General features: G+C 43.6%; 1 protein-coding gene across 2 annotated transcripts in view; it reads left to right on the top strand.

Annotated features, from left to right (window-relative positions):
• Positions 1-19,386, top strand: part of MAP3K1 (mitogen-activated protein kinase kinase kinase 1) — a 226,612-nt gene that overhangs the window by 110,865 nt on the left and 96,361 nt on the right. For both annotated transcript variants that reach the window (XM_029576902.1, XM_029576912.1), the window contains exons 4-6: positions 1,460-1,660; positions 2,658-2,774; positions 18,724-18,872. In XM_029576902.1, the coding sequence (XP_029432762.1) occupies positions 1,460-1,660; positions 2,658-2,774; positions 18,724-18,872 (467 nt within the window). The remainder of the gene's footprint in view (positions 1-1,459; positions 1,661-2,657; positions 2,775-18,723; positions 18,873-19,386) is intronic.

The raw sequence follows: 19,386 nt of genomic DNA, 5'->3' as shown, positions 1-19,386 counted from the left end.
TTTAACTCCATACTTACCTCCTTAATGTATCGGGGCCAATTCAACATCTGACGCTCTGATTTGGAATGCTTACACTCTGCTAGGCTAACTAGGACCCTGTGACTTAGTCTTCAAGCAGAACTTATTTGAGAGAAAAACTGACCTAGCCAATTATTATTTGACCCCAAATCTCTCCTCCAAGGCTAGCATCAGCATTAATCACTTAGGCTTTTACTCAATTATTTCCTCAGTCAGGCCAAATGTACCAGTCTTTGAGTGCCACCTTGTGGCCGAAGTGCTAGAGTACAAGTTCTGGGCCACATTGGCAGGGACGCACTCAGGATTTGAGCTTGGATATACATTTTGTGTATTAATACCTTTGGGTATTTGAATATCTCGATCATGTCACCCTGACTTTCCTGTCCTCTAAGCATATAGTAGATATATTTAGTTCCTTTCCATGGAAAAATAGTTCCTACGTTGCCGTCGAGTCTACCCTCTTGGAAACTTGTGTCATGGACCCTTGTTGTGGAACTCCCTTTCCACTGAGAGAGGTTTTCTTTTTGTGAATTTGTAGAGCTGTGCCTGTAGTCTGATCCACAAGGAATTTTGTGAATTTGCTTCTTTTGTTAGAGTGGTTTATGTAAAGAGCATACCGACTCTTAAAACTGTTTATTGGTTTGCAGATTTAGTATCTATAGTGTCAGGAGGTATCTTAGGTGATTGTTCCTCTGAAAATAAGCACTATTGCATCAACCTGACGGGTATTTTAGGGGTGGGAGTGGTGAATAAACCTTTTAAGTCACTCCAGAGTACTTAAGAATTTCAGTTTGGAAATTAGTGGAGCAAAAGAGAAAAAGACCTGATAGGAACAGGGAAGGGAAGGGAGGAAGCTGTACCAGAAAGAAGAAACTGGATAAAAGATAGATAAAGTAAGATAAGACACCTGGAGGGGGGCGGGAGAGAGAGAGCATGAATGGAAAGATAAAATACTGTAATCATACAAAGACAAAAGGAAAGAATGAGGATAAACAGCAAGGAGAAGAAATGCACCAAAGAGTTAATGAATAAATTCAACACACAGACATAAGTTGAAAAATTGTTTTTTTTTCTCCGTGGCACTCTTATTTTAAATTTGATAAAATCTTCACCTACTGCTGCACTGAGTTAACTTGAGGAGGATATTCCTTGCCTGTACTCTACATTGATTTTGCTTAGCAGTGCTTCGGCTTCTCTGTGTTGCGTGATGCATTCTTTTTTGAGACTTGAGCTTCTTGGTTGTTATTCCCTAGTCAGTTGAAAATTCCACTGCTGTTCAGGACTTTTTGACTCAAAGTTTACTCTTTCCTCTCTTATTTCTTTTTTGTTAAGTTAGTAGAGGTGCCAATTATGAGATTTGTTAGAATCTAGATACAGCAGTTCTGCATAGAAAGTTCATATGCAAAGGATTAAACTTGATTATGGGAGTAAATGTCTGTAGTTTCAGAGTGGGCGTATCACACCTCCTCGACGAGCTCCGTCACCTGATGGCTTCTCACCTTACAGCCCGGAGGAAACAAACCGCAGAATCAACAAAGTGATGCGAGCCAGACTGTATCTGTTGCAGCAGATAGGACCAAATTCTTTCCTCATTGGGGGAGACAGTCCAGATAATAAATACAGAGTATTCATTGGACCTCAGGTAGGTATAATCTAAAATTCCTGTTGTGGCTGATGTGCTGTTGAACTGAGTAGTGTTTGCCAGGAATACTTGGCAAAGTATAAAAGTGTAAAAATTATACAGTTATGTATCTGATAGACAAATTGCTTACAATAAACTGTCCATACTGAAAATTTCATCCCACTTCTGCTAGTGGAAGAGCTTAGAAGCCTTCGATATTGTGAATCATGTATGTTCCTGCACCAGCTTCTTCTGAACACTTGTCTTAGCTCTTCTGAGCTAAACCACAACAATTAGAGCCGTTCTAAAATATTTTGACTGATTGGGCCGCTCTGCAGGTGCCAACTTCGGTTCTGCTATAACAGCACAGGGCAAGGTTCAACCAAAACCGGAATCCCCGCCTTCCAGTCATCCTTACTGATCTTAATGATATAAGTGACACAGGTGCACCAGGAGTTTGTTCCCTTAAAAATGCTGATCCACCTGCATGAATTTCTGAGAGTAAAATTTTTACTATAGTGTTTGTTGTAGTAATTCAGCCAATATTTCTCTTCACTTCAAGTAAGCAAACCTGAAAGTTTGTACACCCAGAGCCACACTAAACTGAAGCTCAAGCCCTTTGTGACAAGTGAAATCAAACAGTAATTGACTGAAACCCGTGAAACTGTAGGGCTCTTTCAGTCGCTAGGACAGAGCTGCAGATCAATGGCTCCTTCTTGGCAGAAATTGAAAAGCTGTTACCAAGCCTTTCATGCACAAACCTACTAATGTCTGGCTGGCTAGATGTGCCTCTCTTCATTTCGAGGGTCTTTCTCTTCTTAACCTGGTCAGGTTTTTCTTTTTCTTCAAAGAAATGGGAGGGGGGGGGAACCCAAGAATGTGTTAAGAGGATTTGATTTCTTTTAAAATCTCTCCTCGAGCGGTCACAGCCCTTGCCAGCAGGTCCGTGACAAAGTTAGTGGATTTCCCGTGCGCTACCAATCTCTGTTTTCAACCTTGCCTGTATGGTTTTGTGCAGACCTGCAGTTGTGGTCGTGGGGCGTTTTGCATTCATCTTCTGTTTGTCATGCTCCGAGTGTTCCAGTCAGAATCCTCGGATCCAATGCTCTGGAGAAAGACCTTGAAGAATTTTGAGGTAAAAAATTTAATTTTATGGAATTTTTTTTAATTTTAAGCAGTGCTGAAAAACACTCAGGACTATTATCCGAGACCCATTTTATAGTGCCTGTTGCAAAATATCAAGATCATTGGGTGTCTGCCTGGGAGTTACTGCTGTCTGACTTCCAAGTTATATCTGCTCAGTTTAGTAGCTAGAATCAGTTTTAAACAATAGAGAATTCTTTTAAACCATCTTAATTATTTTTTAGAAAACATTTTAATCGCCAGCAAAGCCTGATTAAGGAAGAACCTTGATTTTTATCTGAGTTCCAGAGAGAGACACACACAGTCAAAATGTAGGGGGGTGGGTATTGTGTGTGGGTTTTTTGGGGGAAGGAGGCTTAATCCTTTAAGTGTAGCCAGAGTCCAGTTTCATGTACCAAGTGGGGTCAAGTGGCAGGTTAATAAACCTCCCCCCCCCCCCCCCCCCCCCCCGCCACTCTCAGGTTTTCAGTATCAGGCAAAAAGCCAAGAAGAGACCATGCTTGGTTCATGATTCAAATCTTAATCTAAAAGGTTGAGAGAGATTTATTTATTTATTTGATTGATTTTGTTAGCTGTCTGTCTATAAAAGCTCCAGGTAAACACTTATAACAAAAAGCGCAATTATAGTTTTGTACTTCCAAGTCCTGAGACTTTTCCTGACTCGTAGTCCAGTACTTTTACCACTGAACACTCTGTCCTTACATTTGAAGCTGGCATTTAAAGAAATTGCTGATCTTATTTTTTTTTATTTGATGTACTCTAGGTCCCTAGTATCCTGTGGTAGGCATTAAAAAATGTTATAGTAGAATTTTCTAGATTCTGTGGCATGTTCATATAAACTTGTTTTAAAAATGTTGGTTTAAATTACAGTATTTCTTCAATCTTTTGTGTGAATTTGAAACCTTTTTTGTTTTACTTTTTTTCTTACTTTTAAAATACAAAATATAACCTACACATATGTTCTTGCCACAAGTTCTCTGAAAATAAGCAGGGTTGAATTAGTCATGTCACATGGGCAATGTCATCCACTGGCACCAAATGGACCCTTCTCTCCTAGCTCACACAGTTTTTGCTCTACTGAGCATGCTCAGGAGTTCCCCAGAATGCGTTACCTTGTAAGCTCCTCATTTTTTTTCTTTTTGTACAAGCTCTCGCAACGACGTGTACCCTCTCTCTACTAATCTTTTTGGTACGTTATAGTTTTTCATTTGTACTTAACTTACTCGAGTTGCCTCTGTAGTCCCTCAACAGCACTTTTCAGTAATACCAAAAAGAATATACTGTATCTGGCTCCAAGAAGGCCAATTCCAGTGACTTCAGGGATTGCACGTTTGGCTGAAAGATGTCCATCACTGGTGGCTATGATATTTGCTACAAATGTCTTGGTCTAGACCATCCAAAGATAAAAAAAATTTGTAGGGATGTGCAGCAGGGACGGATACGTCCCATTCGGTATTCGGATTCGTCGGGACCAGCATCCGTTCTCGGGGGACCCCGATCTGTTCATTAGTTAACATATGTATTCGTTTCCCCCAAAAAAACCCCATCCCAACCCTTTAAATTTAATTTACTACAATCCCCCACCCTCCTGACCTCCCCAAGACTTGCCAAAAGTCCCTTGTGGTCCAGCAGGGGTCCTGGAGATCTCCTGTACTCTGCCTGATAGCCTTTGCCCTTTCTACGTCACAGGGGCTACCAGTGTCATTTGTCGGCCCCTGTCACATGGTAGGAGCAATGGACAGCTGGCGCCATCTTGTGCTCCTACCATGTGACAGGGGCCAACCAATGGCACCGGTAGCCCCTGTGACATAGAAAGGGCAAAGGCTATCGGCCCGAGTTTAGGAGATCGCTCCAGGACCCCCGCTGGACCACCAGGGACTTTTGGCAAGTCGGGGGGGGTCAGGAGGGTGGGGGGTTGTAGTAAATTAAATTTAAAGGGTTGGGATGGGGGTTTTTTTTTGGGAAATGAATACATATGTAACTAATGAACGGATTGGGGTCTCCTGAGAATGGATGCGGGTCCCGAAGAATCCGAATACCGAATGGGACGAATCTGTCCCTGCTGCACATCCCTACAAATTTTTTTTATCTTTGGATGGTCTAGACCAAGACATTTGTACAAATATCATAGCCACCACTGATGGACATCTTTCAGCCAAACGTGCAATCCCTGAAGTCACTGGAATTGGCCTTCTTGGAGCCAGATACAGTATATTCTTTTTGGTATTACTGAAAAGTGCTGTTGAGGGGCTACAGAGGCAACTCGAGTAAGTTAAGTACAAATGAAAAACTATAACGTACCAAAAAGATTAGTAGAGAGAGGGTACACGTCCTTGCGAGAGCTTGTACCAAAAAAAAAAAAGAGGGGCTTACAAGGTAACGCATTCTGGGGAACTCCTGAGCATGCTCAGTAGAGCAAAAACTGTGTGAGCTAGGAGAGAAGGGTCCATTTGGTGCCAGTGGATGACATTGCCCATGTGTCATGACTAATTCAACCCTGCCTGGACGGCCGGCGCCATCTTGTGCTCCTACCATGTGACAGGGGCCAACCAATGGCACTGGTAGCCCCTGTGACCACCAGGGACTTTTGGCAAGTCTTGGGGGGAGGTCAGGAGTCCCTCGTCCCATCCCCCCCCCAAACTTGCCAAAAGTCCCTGGTGATCCAGTGGGGGTCCTGGAGCGATCTCCTGCACTCGGGCCGTCAGCTGCCGGTATTCAAAATGGAGGCGGGGTCAGGAGGGTGGGGGTTTATTCGTTAGTGATACGTTGTATTCGTGGGGGTTCACCATACGTTTCGTGACCCCCAGGAATACAACGAATATGACATATACGTTGCGGATTGCCAATACGTTGCAAACGAATGCACACCCCTAAAAATTTGTGAATAAATATTAACTCTGCAGTCTTTAAATATTTCAAAAAAACAGGTAATATTTGCAAAGAACACTGGCTGTTTATTTAAAGATAATTCACATCAGTACAGTCCCCTGACACGGCCGTGTTTCGCCATTGGGGCTGTCTTAGGAGGGACCCAAGAAAGACTCTAGAATTAAAATAAAAGTACATAGAATTTAGAACAAGGAACAGTAGCCAAAATAGCATCGAAAGTATACATATACAGCTTAACTCAGAGGGCATAATGAGCAAATATGAATGGGTAATTCTCCTAGGACAAGCAGGATAGTAGTCCTCACACATGGGTGACATTATCGGATGGAGCCTGGTATGGAATACTTATGTCAAGGTTTCTGGAACTTTGACTGAGCATACTGAGAATGCCCAACATGCCCTAATCCACATGTCCACGCGGGATCCCTCTTCAGTCGGGAATGAGCTTGTGGCTTTTCTTGTTGGAAATTGCCTAAGAAAACTTTCCACTGTTCTGTTCAGGTTTTTTGTGTAAATTCACCGATCATTGGTCCCTCTCGGTTCCCTAGTTTCCCCAGTTAGGTTTTTCGGAGGTTCGGTAGGTTTCTTTTCGCTTCCATTCCTCCACCTGTGGCGGCGGTGCCTCAGTGCACACAGGCGTTGACTGCCCACTGTTAGTCTTTCGTTTTTTCCCCTTTTTCTTTCGTTCTTCATGGCCTCGCCAAGTTTCCATCCGTGCCCCTAGTGACTGAGGTCCATCTCCATCACTGACCCCCAAGAGGTGTGTGTCCTCTGCATGGGGGCATTGCCAGACATCCAGGGTTGCTGCATGTGCGCCCAGATGAACCCTAAGGGACGTCACATTTGGTGCACTGATGGACACCGAGCCACCTGCATCGATGGGGCCATCGTCTCTATCGACACTGGCAGGTAGGGGTGTCAGAGACCAGCTTTTGTCTGTATCTTCCAAGTCGAGGATGTTGGATTCATCGTCATCGACCTCAGCCCTGGGGGAAAGACCAGGCCGAGCACAGAGAGAAGCCAAGGAAGCATCAGTACCAGAGACCTTCTACACACTGTGCTGGGCTCAGGAAGGCACCGGCTTTTGCCATGATGCCCCCAAAGCGACCCCGTGGTGAGGAGTGCCCATCCTCCAGGGGTCTGCGACAGTCTCCACTGGCCCCTGATGCCAGTCACTGATCCACCTCAGGGCTCCGAGGAAGCTCTGGCAACCCCTCCTGCCTCCCAGTCAGTTTTATCACCTAACGAACCCACACACAAAGTTAATTTATTAACAATTGCTTAAATGTTTTTTTAAATGTATATATTTTTTTACCCTCATAAATAGAAGTGAAAATTTAAAACTGACTGGGAGGCAGGAGGGGTGGCCAGAGCTTCCTCGGAGCCCTGAGGTGGATCAGTGACTGGCATCAGGGGCCAGTGGAGACTGTCGCAGACCCCTGGAGGATGGGCACTCCTCACCACGGGGTCGCTTTGGGGGCATCATGGCAAGAGCCGGTACCTTCCTGAGCCCAGCACAGTGTGTAGAAGGTCACTGGTACCGATCGATATGGTGCTTGTTGCCGGTTCCTCCGAGGAGGAAGCTCCATCGAGGCCGGCAGAGACACCGAGGCCTGCTGCCCCGTACAGCTTTGCCGGCACTGATGCTCACACCTCTGGTCGAAGGCCGAGCACCCAGGGCCCCATTCCCTGTAGACTACAGGGAGGATGAGGCCTGGGATGACACTGCAGAATCCACCTCAGAGGACTCTGAGGGTCTCCCTTTGGAACCATCTCCAGATGAGCGAAGGACCACACCTTCACAGGTTTTTCTATGGATGATGGCAGAGGCCACCCTTTTCAGTTAATAACTGAGGAGGATACCAGGCATAAAGATGCTGAGATCCTCCAGTTTGTGGAGGCCACTAAAGAGTTTGTGGCGGTCCCGGTGCACGAGATCTTTAGGGAGTGACTTCTGAGGATCTGGGAGTATAAGCCAGCTACCTGTACCCGAGACACTGCATCCCCTGGTCGGGGGCAGGTACAGTTCTTTGCAGATCGGTGGCTCAGTATAACCTCAGACCGGTGGGTCTTTTCCATCGTCCATCAAGGGTACCAATTAAACCTATTGGGTGTCCTGCCAAATTGCCCCCCCCCCCCGGTCCTGTTTTGGGAGCGCTCTACCCTCTTAACGGCCAGAGTGGTCAAGCCTGTCCCACCAGGGCAAAGAGGGCAGGGATTCTACTATTGGTACTTCCTGATTCCAAAGAGAACAGGGTGACTCCATCACATCCTAGACCTAAGGGCCTTGAACAGGTTTCTCAAAAAAAGAAAAGTTCAAGATGGTTTCCCTGGGTACCCTGATTCCCCTCCTGCAAAAAAGGGGCTGGCTACGCTCCCTTGATTTAAAGGATGCATGCACTCACATTGAGGTCTTCCTGGGTCAGAGGAAGTATCTCGGTTTGTGGTGGGAAAATAGCTCTTCCAGTACAGAGTGTTGCCATTCGGTCTAGCGTCGGCCCCACATATCTTTACAAAATGTCTGGCCGTGGTTGGGGTGCATTTTTGCAGACTGGGAGTGCATGTTTTCCCTTACTTGGATGATTGGCTGGTCAAGAGCACCTCCCAGGCCCGGGGCAGTTTGCTCCTTGCGCTTGACCATTTGGGTATTGGAGTCGCTAAAGTTCATCATCAACTACCTGAAGTCCCATCTTAGCTCATCAACTCGATTGGACTTCATAGGAGCCCTGCTAGACACGGATCAGGCAAAAGCCTTCCTGCAGTGATCCAGGGCAGTCACCTTGGCGTCCATAGTGGTGGTGATTCAACAGAGCCAGCAGGTTTCTGCTTGTCACATGTTGAGGCTGTTGGGCCACATGGCCGCAACAGTCCTTGTCATTCCCTTGACACGTTTACACATATATAGAGCCCAATGTAACTAGAGGTCACAGTGGCTCCAGGCCACGCAGACCCTCCAGGCTCTCATCCAAGTCACTCTGCCTCTCTGCAACTTTTTGTCATGATGGCGGGCTCTCTTGAATTTGGAACAGGGAATATCTTTCCAACATCCCCCTACCCAAATTGTCCTAACCATGAATGCATCCACCTTGGGGTGGGGAGCTCATGTAGAAGGGTTATGCACTCAGGATTATGGTACACCCAAGAAACACGGTGTCAAATCAACTTTCTGGAGCTCCGGGCGATCAGGTACGTGCTATGGGCTTTCAGAAATTGGCTGTCCAGCAAGATTGTCCAGATACAAACAGACAACCAAGTTGCCATGTGTTATGTCAACAAGTAGGGAGGCACAGGGTCATATCTCCTGTCAGAAAGCGGTCTAGATTTGGTCCGTGGCCCTGTCCCACGGGATGGTACTCTGGGTCAAGTATCTAGCCGGAATGGAGAATGTGATAGAGGACAGGCTGAGTCGTGCCTTCAGACCCCTCGAGTGGTCTCTGGACCAGGGGTAGCGAACCAGAACTTCCGCCTCTGGGAAAGCCCGGAGGTGGACTTGTTTGCGCCCCCCTGCAACAGGAAGGTGACTCAGTTCTGCTCCCTGTACAGGTTGGACGGCAAACCAGCTTCAGATGCCTTTGCCCGACATTGGGGCAGGGATCTTCTGTACATGTATCCTCCGATTCCTCTAGTTACGAAGATTCTCTTGAAGCTTCGCGAGAACTGGGGGACTTTGATCCTCATAACCCCTCACTGGCCGAGATAGATTTAGTTTCCACTCCTTCAGGAGTTCCATCTGGAAACAGATCAGTCTGGGGATGTCACCAGACCTCATCACGCAAGATCAGAGCAGGCTGCGGCATCCCAACTCCAGGCCCTGTCGCTCACAGCCTGGATGTTAAGAGGTTGATCCTGAAGCTGCTTGATCTTTCTGAGGATGTGTCTCAGGTCCTGGTAGCTTCCAGAAAGCCTTCCACTAGAAAGTCCTACAGACTGAAGAGGAGGAGGCTTTCTGTGTGGTGTGAGCAGAAGGCCCTAGATCTGTTCTCCTGCCCCACACAAAAACTGCTTGACTACCTTCTACGCCTATCGGAGGCTGGCTTGAAAACCAACTCTGTTAGAGTTCATCTCAGTGCAATTGGCACATACCACCAAGGTGTAGATAGTATGCCCATCTCTGTACAGCCTATAATTGTATGCTTTATGCGGGGACTGCTTTAATTGAAGCCTTCCCTAAGGCCTCCCGCTGTGTCTTGGGACCTCAACGTGGTGCTAGCTCAGCTGATGAAAGCTCCTTTAGAGCCGTTGCGCTCCTGTGACCTGAAGTACCTGACTGGAAAGTATTGTCTTTGGTGGCGGTCACTTCAGCGTTCAGGATCAGCGAGTTCCAGGCCTTAGTGACTTATCCACCTTATTCTAAATTTTATCATGACGGCATAGTCTTGCATATATACACTCTTAGTTCTTGCATAAGGTGGTGACGGATTTCCATCTTAACCAGTCAGTCGTCCTGCCAATATTGTTTCCCAGTCCTCAGTCGCGCCAAGGCGAACAAGCCCTGCACAGTTTGGATTGCAAGAGAGCCTTAGTCTTTTATCTGGAGCAGACAAACCCATAGACAGTCCACCCAACTTGCTTACCTGTAACAGGTGTTCTCAGAGGACAGCAGGGTGTTAGTCCTCACAAAACCCTTCTGCCTCCTCTAGGAGTTGGTTTCTCCATGTATTAGCTATATCATGGACTTGAAGGACTCTGCCTAGAGGGCAGGGTGATGAATACAGCTGAACATGCTCAGTAGGGCATGTTTGAAAGTTCTAGATTCTTTGAGATCAGAGTTCTGTGCCGGTCTCCATCCGATGATGATATCCATGTGGGTGAACTAAAATCCTGCTGTCCTCGAAGAACACCTGTTACAGGTAAGCAACTCGGCTATTGTTGTCCAGCTGTAACTAAAGTGTCAAGAAAAGTTAATTGTGAAAGATTTATATGGAAATCAAACCTCAAATGAGGCACTGCATGCAAATCTATTTCATGCATGTTTATTGTGGATATCCTGAAAACCTGGCCTCTTTGTGGCTCTTGAGAAGCGAATTTGTCCACCCCTGGCCTAGAGCATGCCCTCAGAATATTCATCTGTGAGATGACAGAGGACCCTCCCTAAATGCCTTCATCATCATTGGTGTTATGAGTTAGTGTGCTTTCACTTGTACAGAAGAAGGGTCTACAAGGATTCCCTCATATATCCTACCTGATCCGCAGGAGCATTTGTTACTACCAGAAGATTGCTCATACTCCCAAATTCTTGGATAAGCCGGGTAAGGCGAATGGAACTCAACGTCCATAAGGACAAGGATCCATGCACCTAGATCTTTAGACTTTATTGTTCTGGAAACTCCATCTGAAACTGCAGCCATCTTGGTTCATTTGATCCTATGGGATTTATAAATGAGAATGAGGGAGAATCCAGTTTTCTGTCCATCAGTAGCCAGGAAACTAAATACAAAAACCCCCAGGGTTTGGAGTAGTTCAGCTACTATATCACAGCGGTAGTGGAGTCAACATTAAAACAGGCTAAGAAGACTAGAGCTTTCCCCAACACCCCACTGGGTAAAGACCCTAGACTGTTGGATAATTTTGGGAAAAAGGTCTTTGAATTCATTGTTCAGTGCCTGCATTGAGGCCCACCAATTCTACATAGTGAAATTCTTACATAATTGTATTCATGACCTAAAACCCCTAATACAATTGCTGGATGGAGAACAGAAAGACTATAAGCAAGCTTTTCTGAATGTAGAGGAATGTGAATGTCGTCATCTCTGTTCAGCATATGGAATCGGATACCGCAGCAAGATCTTTTGCAACAGCCAATGGAGAATGCCAGATGACTTGGTTGAGAGCCAGCAGCTTGTGCGCGTGAGGATGTTCATTACAAGTTGGACAATGTGCCCAGTTTCGGAGATAATCTCTTAGGAGGTGAAGTCAGGGAAACAGTCTCCCAAATTAAGGAGCTGCTATCCTATCTCTCTTGACAGGACCTGAACAACTGTCATCTTCTAGATGTCCTTATATCACTTTTAAATGCTCTTCCTTCCATAGGCTCTTCTTCCAATTTCAGTGGTATTGTGCACCACCTGCACTTCTACAATAGCAGCTCCCGGCTTGGGGATGTTAGCACAAGAGACATCAGCATTCTGTATTCAAACTTTTTAGACCCCCTACTACGGCACAATCAAGTCCTGGCTCGAGAAGTCCTGTTTGTCCTGGGACACATGGTAACAGTGGTACATTAGTTCCGATGACCTGCTTCAACATGCGGATTCTCCAGTGGGGCCTTTGTGCTCCATGGGATCATTTGCTTCAGCCCTTGTTCCCAATGAGGATCACCATAGATATGAAGGGGTCTTTCTAGTTGTGGCTAGGCCCAAATGTCTTGGCGATGGGAGCTCCTTTTTGACTTCTACCTCATCAAGTAACTCTGGCAACGGATACATCTACTAGGGGGTGGGGCACTCATGAGAGCTGCATTTGAACCCAAGAGGTTTAGCCATTAACAGAACATCTGCATCAGATCATTCTCCTGGAGCTACAAGCAATTAGATATGCACTAAAAGGTTTTTTTTACACCACCTTTGGGGAAAGAATTGTAATCCAAACAGACAACCAAGTAGCAATGTTCTTCATCAACAAGCAGGAGGACACAGCATTGTGGACCCTCTGCCAGAAATTCCTAACAATTTGAGAATGAGCTTGCAGCCACAAAGCCTTCCTACAAGCAACCTACTGTCTTGGGATCTCAAATATGTTGGTAGATTGTCTCAGCAGAGAATTTCATTCATTGTGGGACTCCACAATCCTTTTCTACCCCTTCTAGTGTCTTTAGGTATTTTTCTAAGTTTTTGGTCTGGTGCACCAAAGGGCATCAACCATTTGAGGTCACTGAGTTGTTAATTTTTTGTGCTGTCATGGATAAGTAAACCAGCGGTTTTAAATGATGCCCCTTTTGTGTCACAGGATCATGTCTGTCATGTGCCCCCTTGGTAGATGTGTCCTGTGTTCATCGCATAACATCCAGGGGTATTGTCTGTGTGAGACTATGACCCCTTAGGGATGTCTGTCCTGACTGGAGCTGATGAAAAAGCACTTCGGGCATTGTGAGACTGGCCCATCAGAATCGGCATTGATGGATTCAGGAGCTGTACCACACGCTGTGGATGCATCAATATTGAAAGGCCATCGAGCTCCCTTGACATCGAGCATTGAGAAGGGCCAGGGAGACAAGCCATCACCTGCTTTCTCCTACCCAAAGAAAGTGATGGGTTTCATCTCTCTGGTTCTGGCATCGAGGAATTCCAATGCTGAATGTTGAGTAAAGGCAAAGAAGCATCAGCATTGGGTTCCATCTGTGTATGATGCTGAAGCTGGGACATTTTGGCTGTGGTTGTGAAGTGGTCATACAGAGAGGAGGACTTAAGGGAATGGTTAATAATATAGAAAATGTCATCATGCCTCTGTATCGCTCCATGGTGAGACTGCACCTTAAATACTGTGTACAATTCTGGTCGCTGCATCTCAAAGATATAGTTACAATGGAGAAGGTACAGAGAAGGGCAACCAAAATGATAAAGGGGATGGAACTGCTCCCCTATGAGGAAAGGCTGAAGAGGTTAGGGCTGTTCAGCTTGAAGAAAAGATGGCTGAGGGGGAGATATGATAGAGGTCTTTAAGATCATGAGAGGACTTGAATGAGTAGATGTGAATTGGTTATTTACACTTTCGGATAATAGAAGGACTAGGGGGCATTCCATGAAGTTGGCAAGAAGCAGATTTAAGACTAATCGGAGAAAATTGTTTTTCACTCAACGCACAATTAAGCTCTGGAATTTGTTGCCAGAGGATGTGGTTAGAGCAGTTAGTGTAGCTGGGTTCAAAAAAGGTTTGGATAAGTTCTTGGAGGAGAAGTCCATTAACTGCTATCAATCAAGTTTACTTAGGGAATAGCCACTGCTATTAGTTGCATCAGTAGCATGGGATCTTCTTGGTGTTTGGGTACTTGCCAGGTTCTTGTGGCCTGGTTTGGCCTCTGTTGGAAATAGGATGCTGGGCTTGATGGATCCTTGGTCTGACCCAGCATGGCAATTTCTTATGTTCTTATGTACTATAGTGATGAGTAATTAATTTTGAGTAAATGAATCACCATTAGAACTTAGTTGTGAGGAATATTTTAACTTGACAACAATAGACGGGCAGCAGTTTTATTGATAAACCTACCTGTAAATTAGGACATACCATGGATTTAGAATTTCTGGAGGAGCATTGGAAAATAGATGAGCTAGATTTTCATCACCTGCCTGATAAAAACAAATGACAAGGGTATGCATTGCTGATCAGTTAAGGGGTATGTGAATTCCTAAATTATCTGAATGTTTGGCACAGGTTAATGATAGTGAAAAGACAGTGGAACTTTGCAGTGATACTATACTGGATGGTCTAGAACAGACTGCTCCTTTAAGGGAAATATCCCATAGATCTCATTAAATACGGTGGTTTACAAAGGACTTTAAAAGGAAAAGAAATTATTGTGTCAATCTGAATAGCGCTAGTGCAAAGAAAAGAATGAGGCTAATTTGTGGTCTTAGAACAGCTGTCTAATTTCATATAAAGATCTGTTTTAATTTAAAATATTTATATGCTGCATTTATCATATAATTCAATGCAGCTAACTGAGAAGATGAAAAAAGATTCTTACAACCAAGCAGACAGTAAAAGTTTTAGAGCAAGGTACTGAGGTACCACTATCATAGTATTTTGGGTGACACAGGGAATAGACCATGAAACAATTTCTGTTTTTTCCACAGGAAGATCAGGTGCTTGTGTGCTGATTGATTTTTTTTTTTTTTTTTTTTTTTTTTTTTTTATAAAATTAGACAATGTGCTGTGGGATATCTTCATGTGTTTTGGAGATTGAGAAAGAATCATACTTAAATGTAATGAATAATGCAGGATTCCCACTGAATCCATGTTGTCTATGCTGCTTACGAAGGGATTTTGTGATGACAGAAAGAAGCCAAGTGGCGTAAAACACCATGCGCTAGCACGCTCTCTGCCTACAAATTTACGCTTCACCTGTACAAGACCTCCACCTCCAAATCAAAAAGGGATTTTTATGCATCCAAAATTCATAACCTGGTCTTTGATGCTAAAGCCCTATTTGCCTATGTATCTAGCCTCATTCAGGTCGCCCCCCCCAGAATTTCCCAGTAACCAAGCACAATCCAAAGCTGAAGAACTCTCATTGTTTTTCCAAAACAAAATCATCAGTCTTCTTACCCAACTACCCTCCAAGATCGCCCCCCTACCATCGGCTCTGCAGCCTCCCATAAAAAATATTCACCTCGAAGCTTTCGAACCCATTTCCTCCTCTGAGATTCAAGTTGTTCTAAGAAGAATGAAACTCTCCTCTCACCCGGCGGACCATATCCCCACCAAACTTCTTCTCACAATCCCAGACTCTATCTCCAAAACACTGGTGGACATTATTAACTGTTCTCTCACCCACGGTTCCTTCCCAGACGACCTCAAACTGGCGTCACTCAAACCACTCCTAAAAAAACCAAATTTGGACCCAAAAGATCCTAACAACTTCCGCCCAATAGCCAATCTCCCCTTCATTGCTAAGATTATGGAAAGGCTTGTGAACTCCCAACTATCGGACTACATTGAAGATAATAAACTTCTATCCGCCTCGCAGTATGGATTCCGTAAAAATCTAGGCACGGAATCCCTCCTTACTTCCCTATCAGACTTCCTCATCCTGGGTCTCGACAAAGGTCAGTCTTTTCTGCTGGTCCTTCTGGACCTTTTGGCAGCCTTCGATACCGTCAACCACTCCATCCTCATCAACCAGTTAGCTGCCATAGGAGTTTCCGGCTCTGCTCTATCTTGGTTCAAATCGTTTCTCAGCAACAGAGGTTACAAGGTCAAAATCCAGAACAAAGACTCTTCACGCCATGACTCATCCATAGGAGTCCCACAAGGCTCCTCTCTATCCTTGACACTCTTTAACATCTACCTTCTACCACTTTGCCAACTCCTCACCAACCTCAACCTAAAACGCTTTCTCTACGCAGACTATATCCAGATCCTGATCCCCATCAAAGGCTCATACTCGAAAACCCTCGACTACTGGGAATCCTGCCACCAAGAAATCAAACGTCTCCTCAATAGCCTAAATCTAGTACTAAACTCCTCCAAGACCAAATACTACTCATATCTCCAGAGAACAGCAATCTCACCGCTTCTCATCCAACCAACCCACCAACCACTCAAGTGAGAGATTTAGGAGTGATAATTGACAACAGGCTGAACTTCAAAGCCTCCATCAACAGAACGACCAAAGACTGCTTCCACAAACTCCAAGTTTTAAAAAGGATAAGACCTCTCTTCCACGCCCAAGATTTCAGAATGATCCTCCAAGCAATTATTTTCTCAAAGTTAGATTACTGTAACGCTATCCTACTTGGTCTCCCTTCCTCCCACACCAAACCGCTCCAAATGGTACAAAACACAGCAGCCCGTTTACTAACAAACACCAGGAAAAGAGACCATATTTCCCCAATTCTAAAAGAACTTCATTGGCTACCAATTCACTTCCGAATCATCTACAAATCCATCTCCTTGATATACAAAATCATCCATCAACACACCACAATTGACCTACAATTTCCTCTCCGCTTACACAACTCCACAAGACCTACCAGAGACGCATACAGAGGATCCCTCCATGTACCCCCTACTAAAACCACTAGTCACATCACCTTAAGAGATCGAGCCCTCTCCACAGCTGGCCCACTGTTATGGAACTCCATCCCTCCCGATCTCAGACAGGAGCCTTGCCTCCTAACCTTTAGAAAACGACTCAAGACTTGGCTGTTTATGCAAGCTTTCCCGGGCTTAAATTAATGCATCTCGCTATCAATATATCCAACACAGTAGCTGTACCTCATCTCCTTGTATATAATTTAGTCTCTGCTAAACTATCTTTATTTCCTCTGATCCCAGTTCAATAGTCCTTGTTAATTGTAACTGCTTTCTTCGACAGGTTATTTCTGTTTTTGATGTATTTATTGCACCCCTGTTTATTTGTAAACCAGCATGATGTGATCGCTTCATGAATGCCGGTGTATATAAAAACCTTCAATAAATAAATGATATTGCTGCTCTTATTGCTAAAATTGCTAATCTTTCTTTATCAGAGGGTGGGCTTCCCTGCCCTCTGAAGTGTGTCTGTGTCTAATATATTTTGAAGAAAGCCAATTCTGTTCAGACAAAACCTGCAAATGTTGAACTAGTATCTTCTTTATCTTTTTATGTAAAATAAAATAATATTGAAGGAAAGATTTCCTAGAGGAACATGAAGTTCTGAACAACCAGCAGTTTGTTTTTACACAGAGAATTTACTCTTGGCTAGTCTTTCTGCTGAGCATTTCATGCCAGCTAACGGGCTTTTAACACCCCCAATCATTCTTTATTATTGACTCGATTGTTTGATTTCAGACTTTGTGACTCAGTTTTGATTTGATTTAGATTGTTACTGGCAGAGTTCAAAAAGTGATGGTAGAGAGCTCATCTTCATCGTGGTTTCTATTAGAAACAGTAGTCCTGAAGGTGTCTGCTCTTTCCGCAGCACTGTTTAATGTTTATTTAAAACCCATTTGTAGGATTTTAGCAGTTTTAGATATAAATCTATCAATTTCTATCTATATTTAGTTTACTTTTCAAGTAACAAATACAATTGATGATGTACTTAAGGAAGTAGTTAGATACATTATTACAATTCAACAATGGCTATTTAAAAAAAAAAATTAAAACTCAATCATGGGAAGACAGATTCTGTTTCCATCAAGATTTGCAGGTTTGGATGTACCTTCATTTAGTGGGGAGTTTTAAGATCCTAATGTCTACCTAGGTCTGTAGTCTGGGCATGATATTTGATATTTTATCTTTTAAACCGCAGGTAATGTGAATTTTTAATAATGTGCTAATACTATATGGAGCTACCAAATTCAGTATTCTATGAATCAATATAAGGATCTTAAATTTCACCCTCCGTACTACTGGTAGCTTATGTAATATATAAAGTATCGCGGAGATATATTAGTTACAGCTAATTCCTGCTAATACTATAGTGGCAGAATTTTACAGCACCTGAAGAGCTTGTAAGATTATACTAGGCCAGCAATATATACTGCGTTATAGTAATCCAAGCTCAAGATGACCAAAGCCTGTAATACAGTTCAAAGTTATTCACGGCATCCATAACTTACAGAATGGACCTTCAAGAACTGTATTTCCAAATTGGGCACTACACTTAGAAGGCAAGAATGTCATTGAAATTCCTTAATTGAAAGCTACTTACTTATGAGAAACAAGGGATAGGATATTTTCAGTGGCAGGGCCAACAATAAGGAATACCTTGCCAGAGTTAAGGGCAGAAATGGATATACGTAACACATTTCAGGAACAAATTTAAAGGCAGTACATTTTTCTGAGGCTTTTACTACTCTTCAGGCCAGATGATATGAAATAGCAGTTGGGGGGGGTGCTCAGTAATGCTAATGTTCAACAGAGCAGAGACTTATATTAGAAGTAAGTTGTACGTTTGTTTTAGAGAATTGTAAGTTTTATATTTTTATGTATGGTGATTGTAACTCGCCTAGGATTTAAGATTGAGCAAGTAATAAATGTTTTTAAATTAACATTACTCAGATTTGCACTTTCTCAATTAATCTCTCCAGGGATACCTGATTTAATCTTCCCAATCATAGCCTTCCTGTTTTAGCTCAAAGCCTCTTATTTGTTTTTTGTTTATTTAATTTGTTTTGTCTGTCTGTAGGCTCCAACAAGCAGGAACTGTCTCTTATAAGTTTCTGTATAGCACTTAATCTGGCTGGTAGCACTGTACACATGCTTGATGATGATGGTGATCATGTCAGTAATATGCTTTTGATAACAGCTAATGCATTTCTTTGGTGGGTTTTTTTGTGCTTCCAAATCCTCAGCCACGTTGGGAATATCCATAATGCATATGCTTTTGTTACTGTTTTTTCTTATAATGTTAGGTTGAGAGTCTGTTCCAGAAATATCACAGTAGGCGTAGCTCAAGGATCAAAGCTCCATCTCGTAATACCATCCAGAAGTTTGTCTCGCGCATGTCAAATTCCCATACATTGTCGTCATCTAGTATCTCCACATCTAGTTCAGAAAACAGGTTAGTACTTTTTAAAGGACTTAAAACCAATGCAACCAAAAGCTTTATTCTCTGGTTGCTTCACAATGTGAATGATGGGCTGGTGGGAACTCCTGGAGGCTCTCAGGTGCTCCATGTCAAATTATTTTTATGAAGAAACCCTTTCACCGAGTAGAGCAGAGCTGGTGAGAGTCCCTTGATGAGAAATGCATGGTCATTTTATGCATGTGAGTTTGTTTAGATCACGTTCATATTTTATATAGTTCATATTTTTGTAATAGAGGGAAAAGCTCATGGTAATATATGTATGAATTCAGATTTTTAATGTATATGGCTAAATGTCTATTTTCAGATTAAGGCTCATTGAATTAAACTATCAGTTTGTTTTGACAAAAATGTAAGATTTGTAAATAATTTAGTGCAACCTGTGTCCTTTCGACAGTCTCCTCTATAAAAGTGTGCATGGATACTACTGTCGTTCTTAAAGAAAGAATAGCTCATAATATAACATCAGCAGACCTTTTCTTGCAGTTCA

This window comes from Rhinatrema bivittatum, chromosome 1 (assembly GCF_901001135.1).
Source record: "Rhinatrema bivittatum chromosome 1, aRhiBiv1.1, whole genome shotgun sequence".
NCBI classification, from domain to species: Eukaryota; Metazoa; Chordata; class Amphibia; order Gymnophiona; family Rhinatrematidae; genus Rhinatrema; species Rhinatrema bivittatum.
Note: the sequence above shows the minus strand (reverse complement) of the source record. Positions and strands in the feature narration are given on the sequence as shown.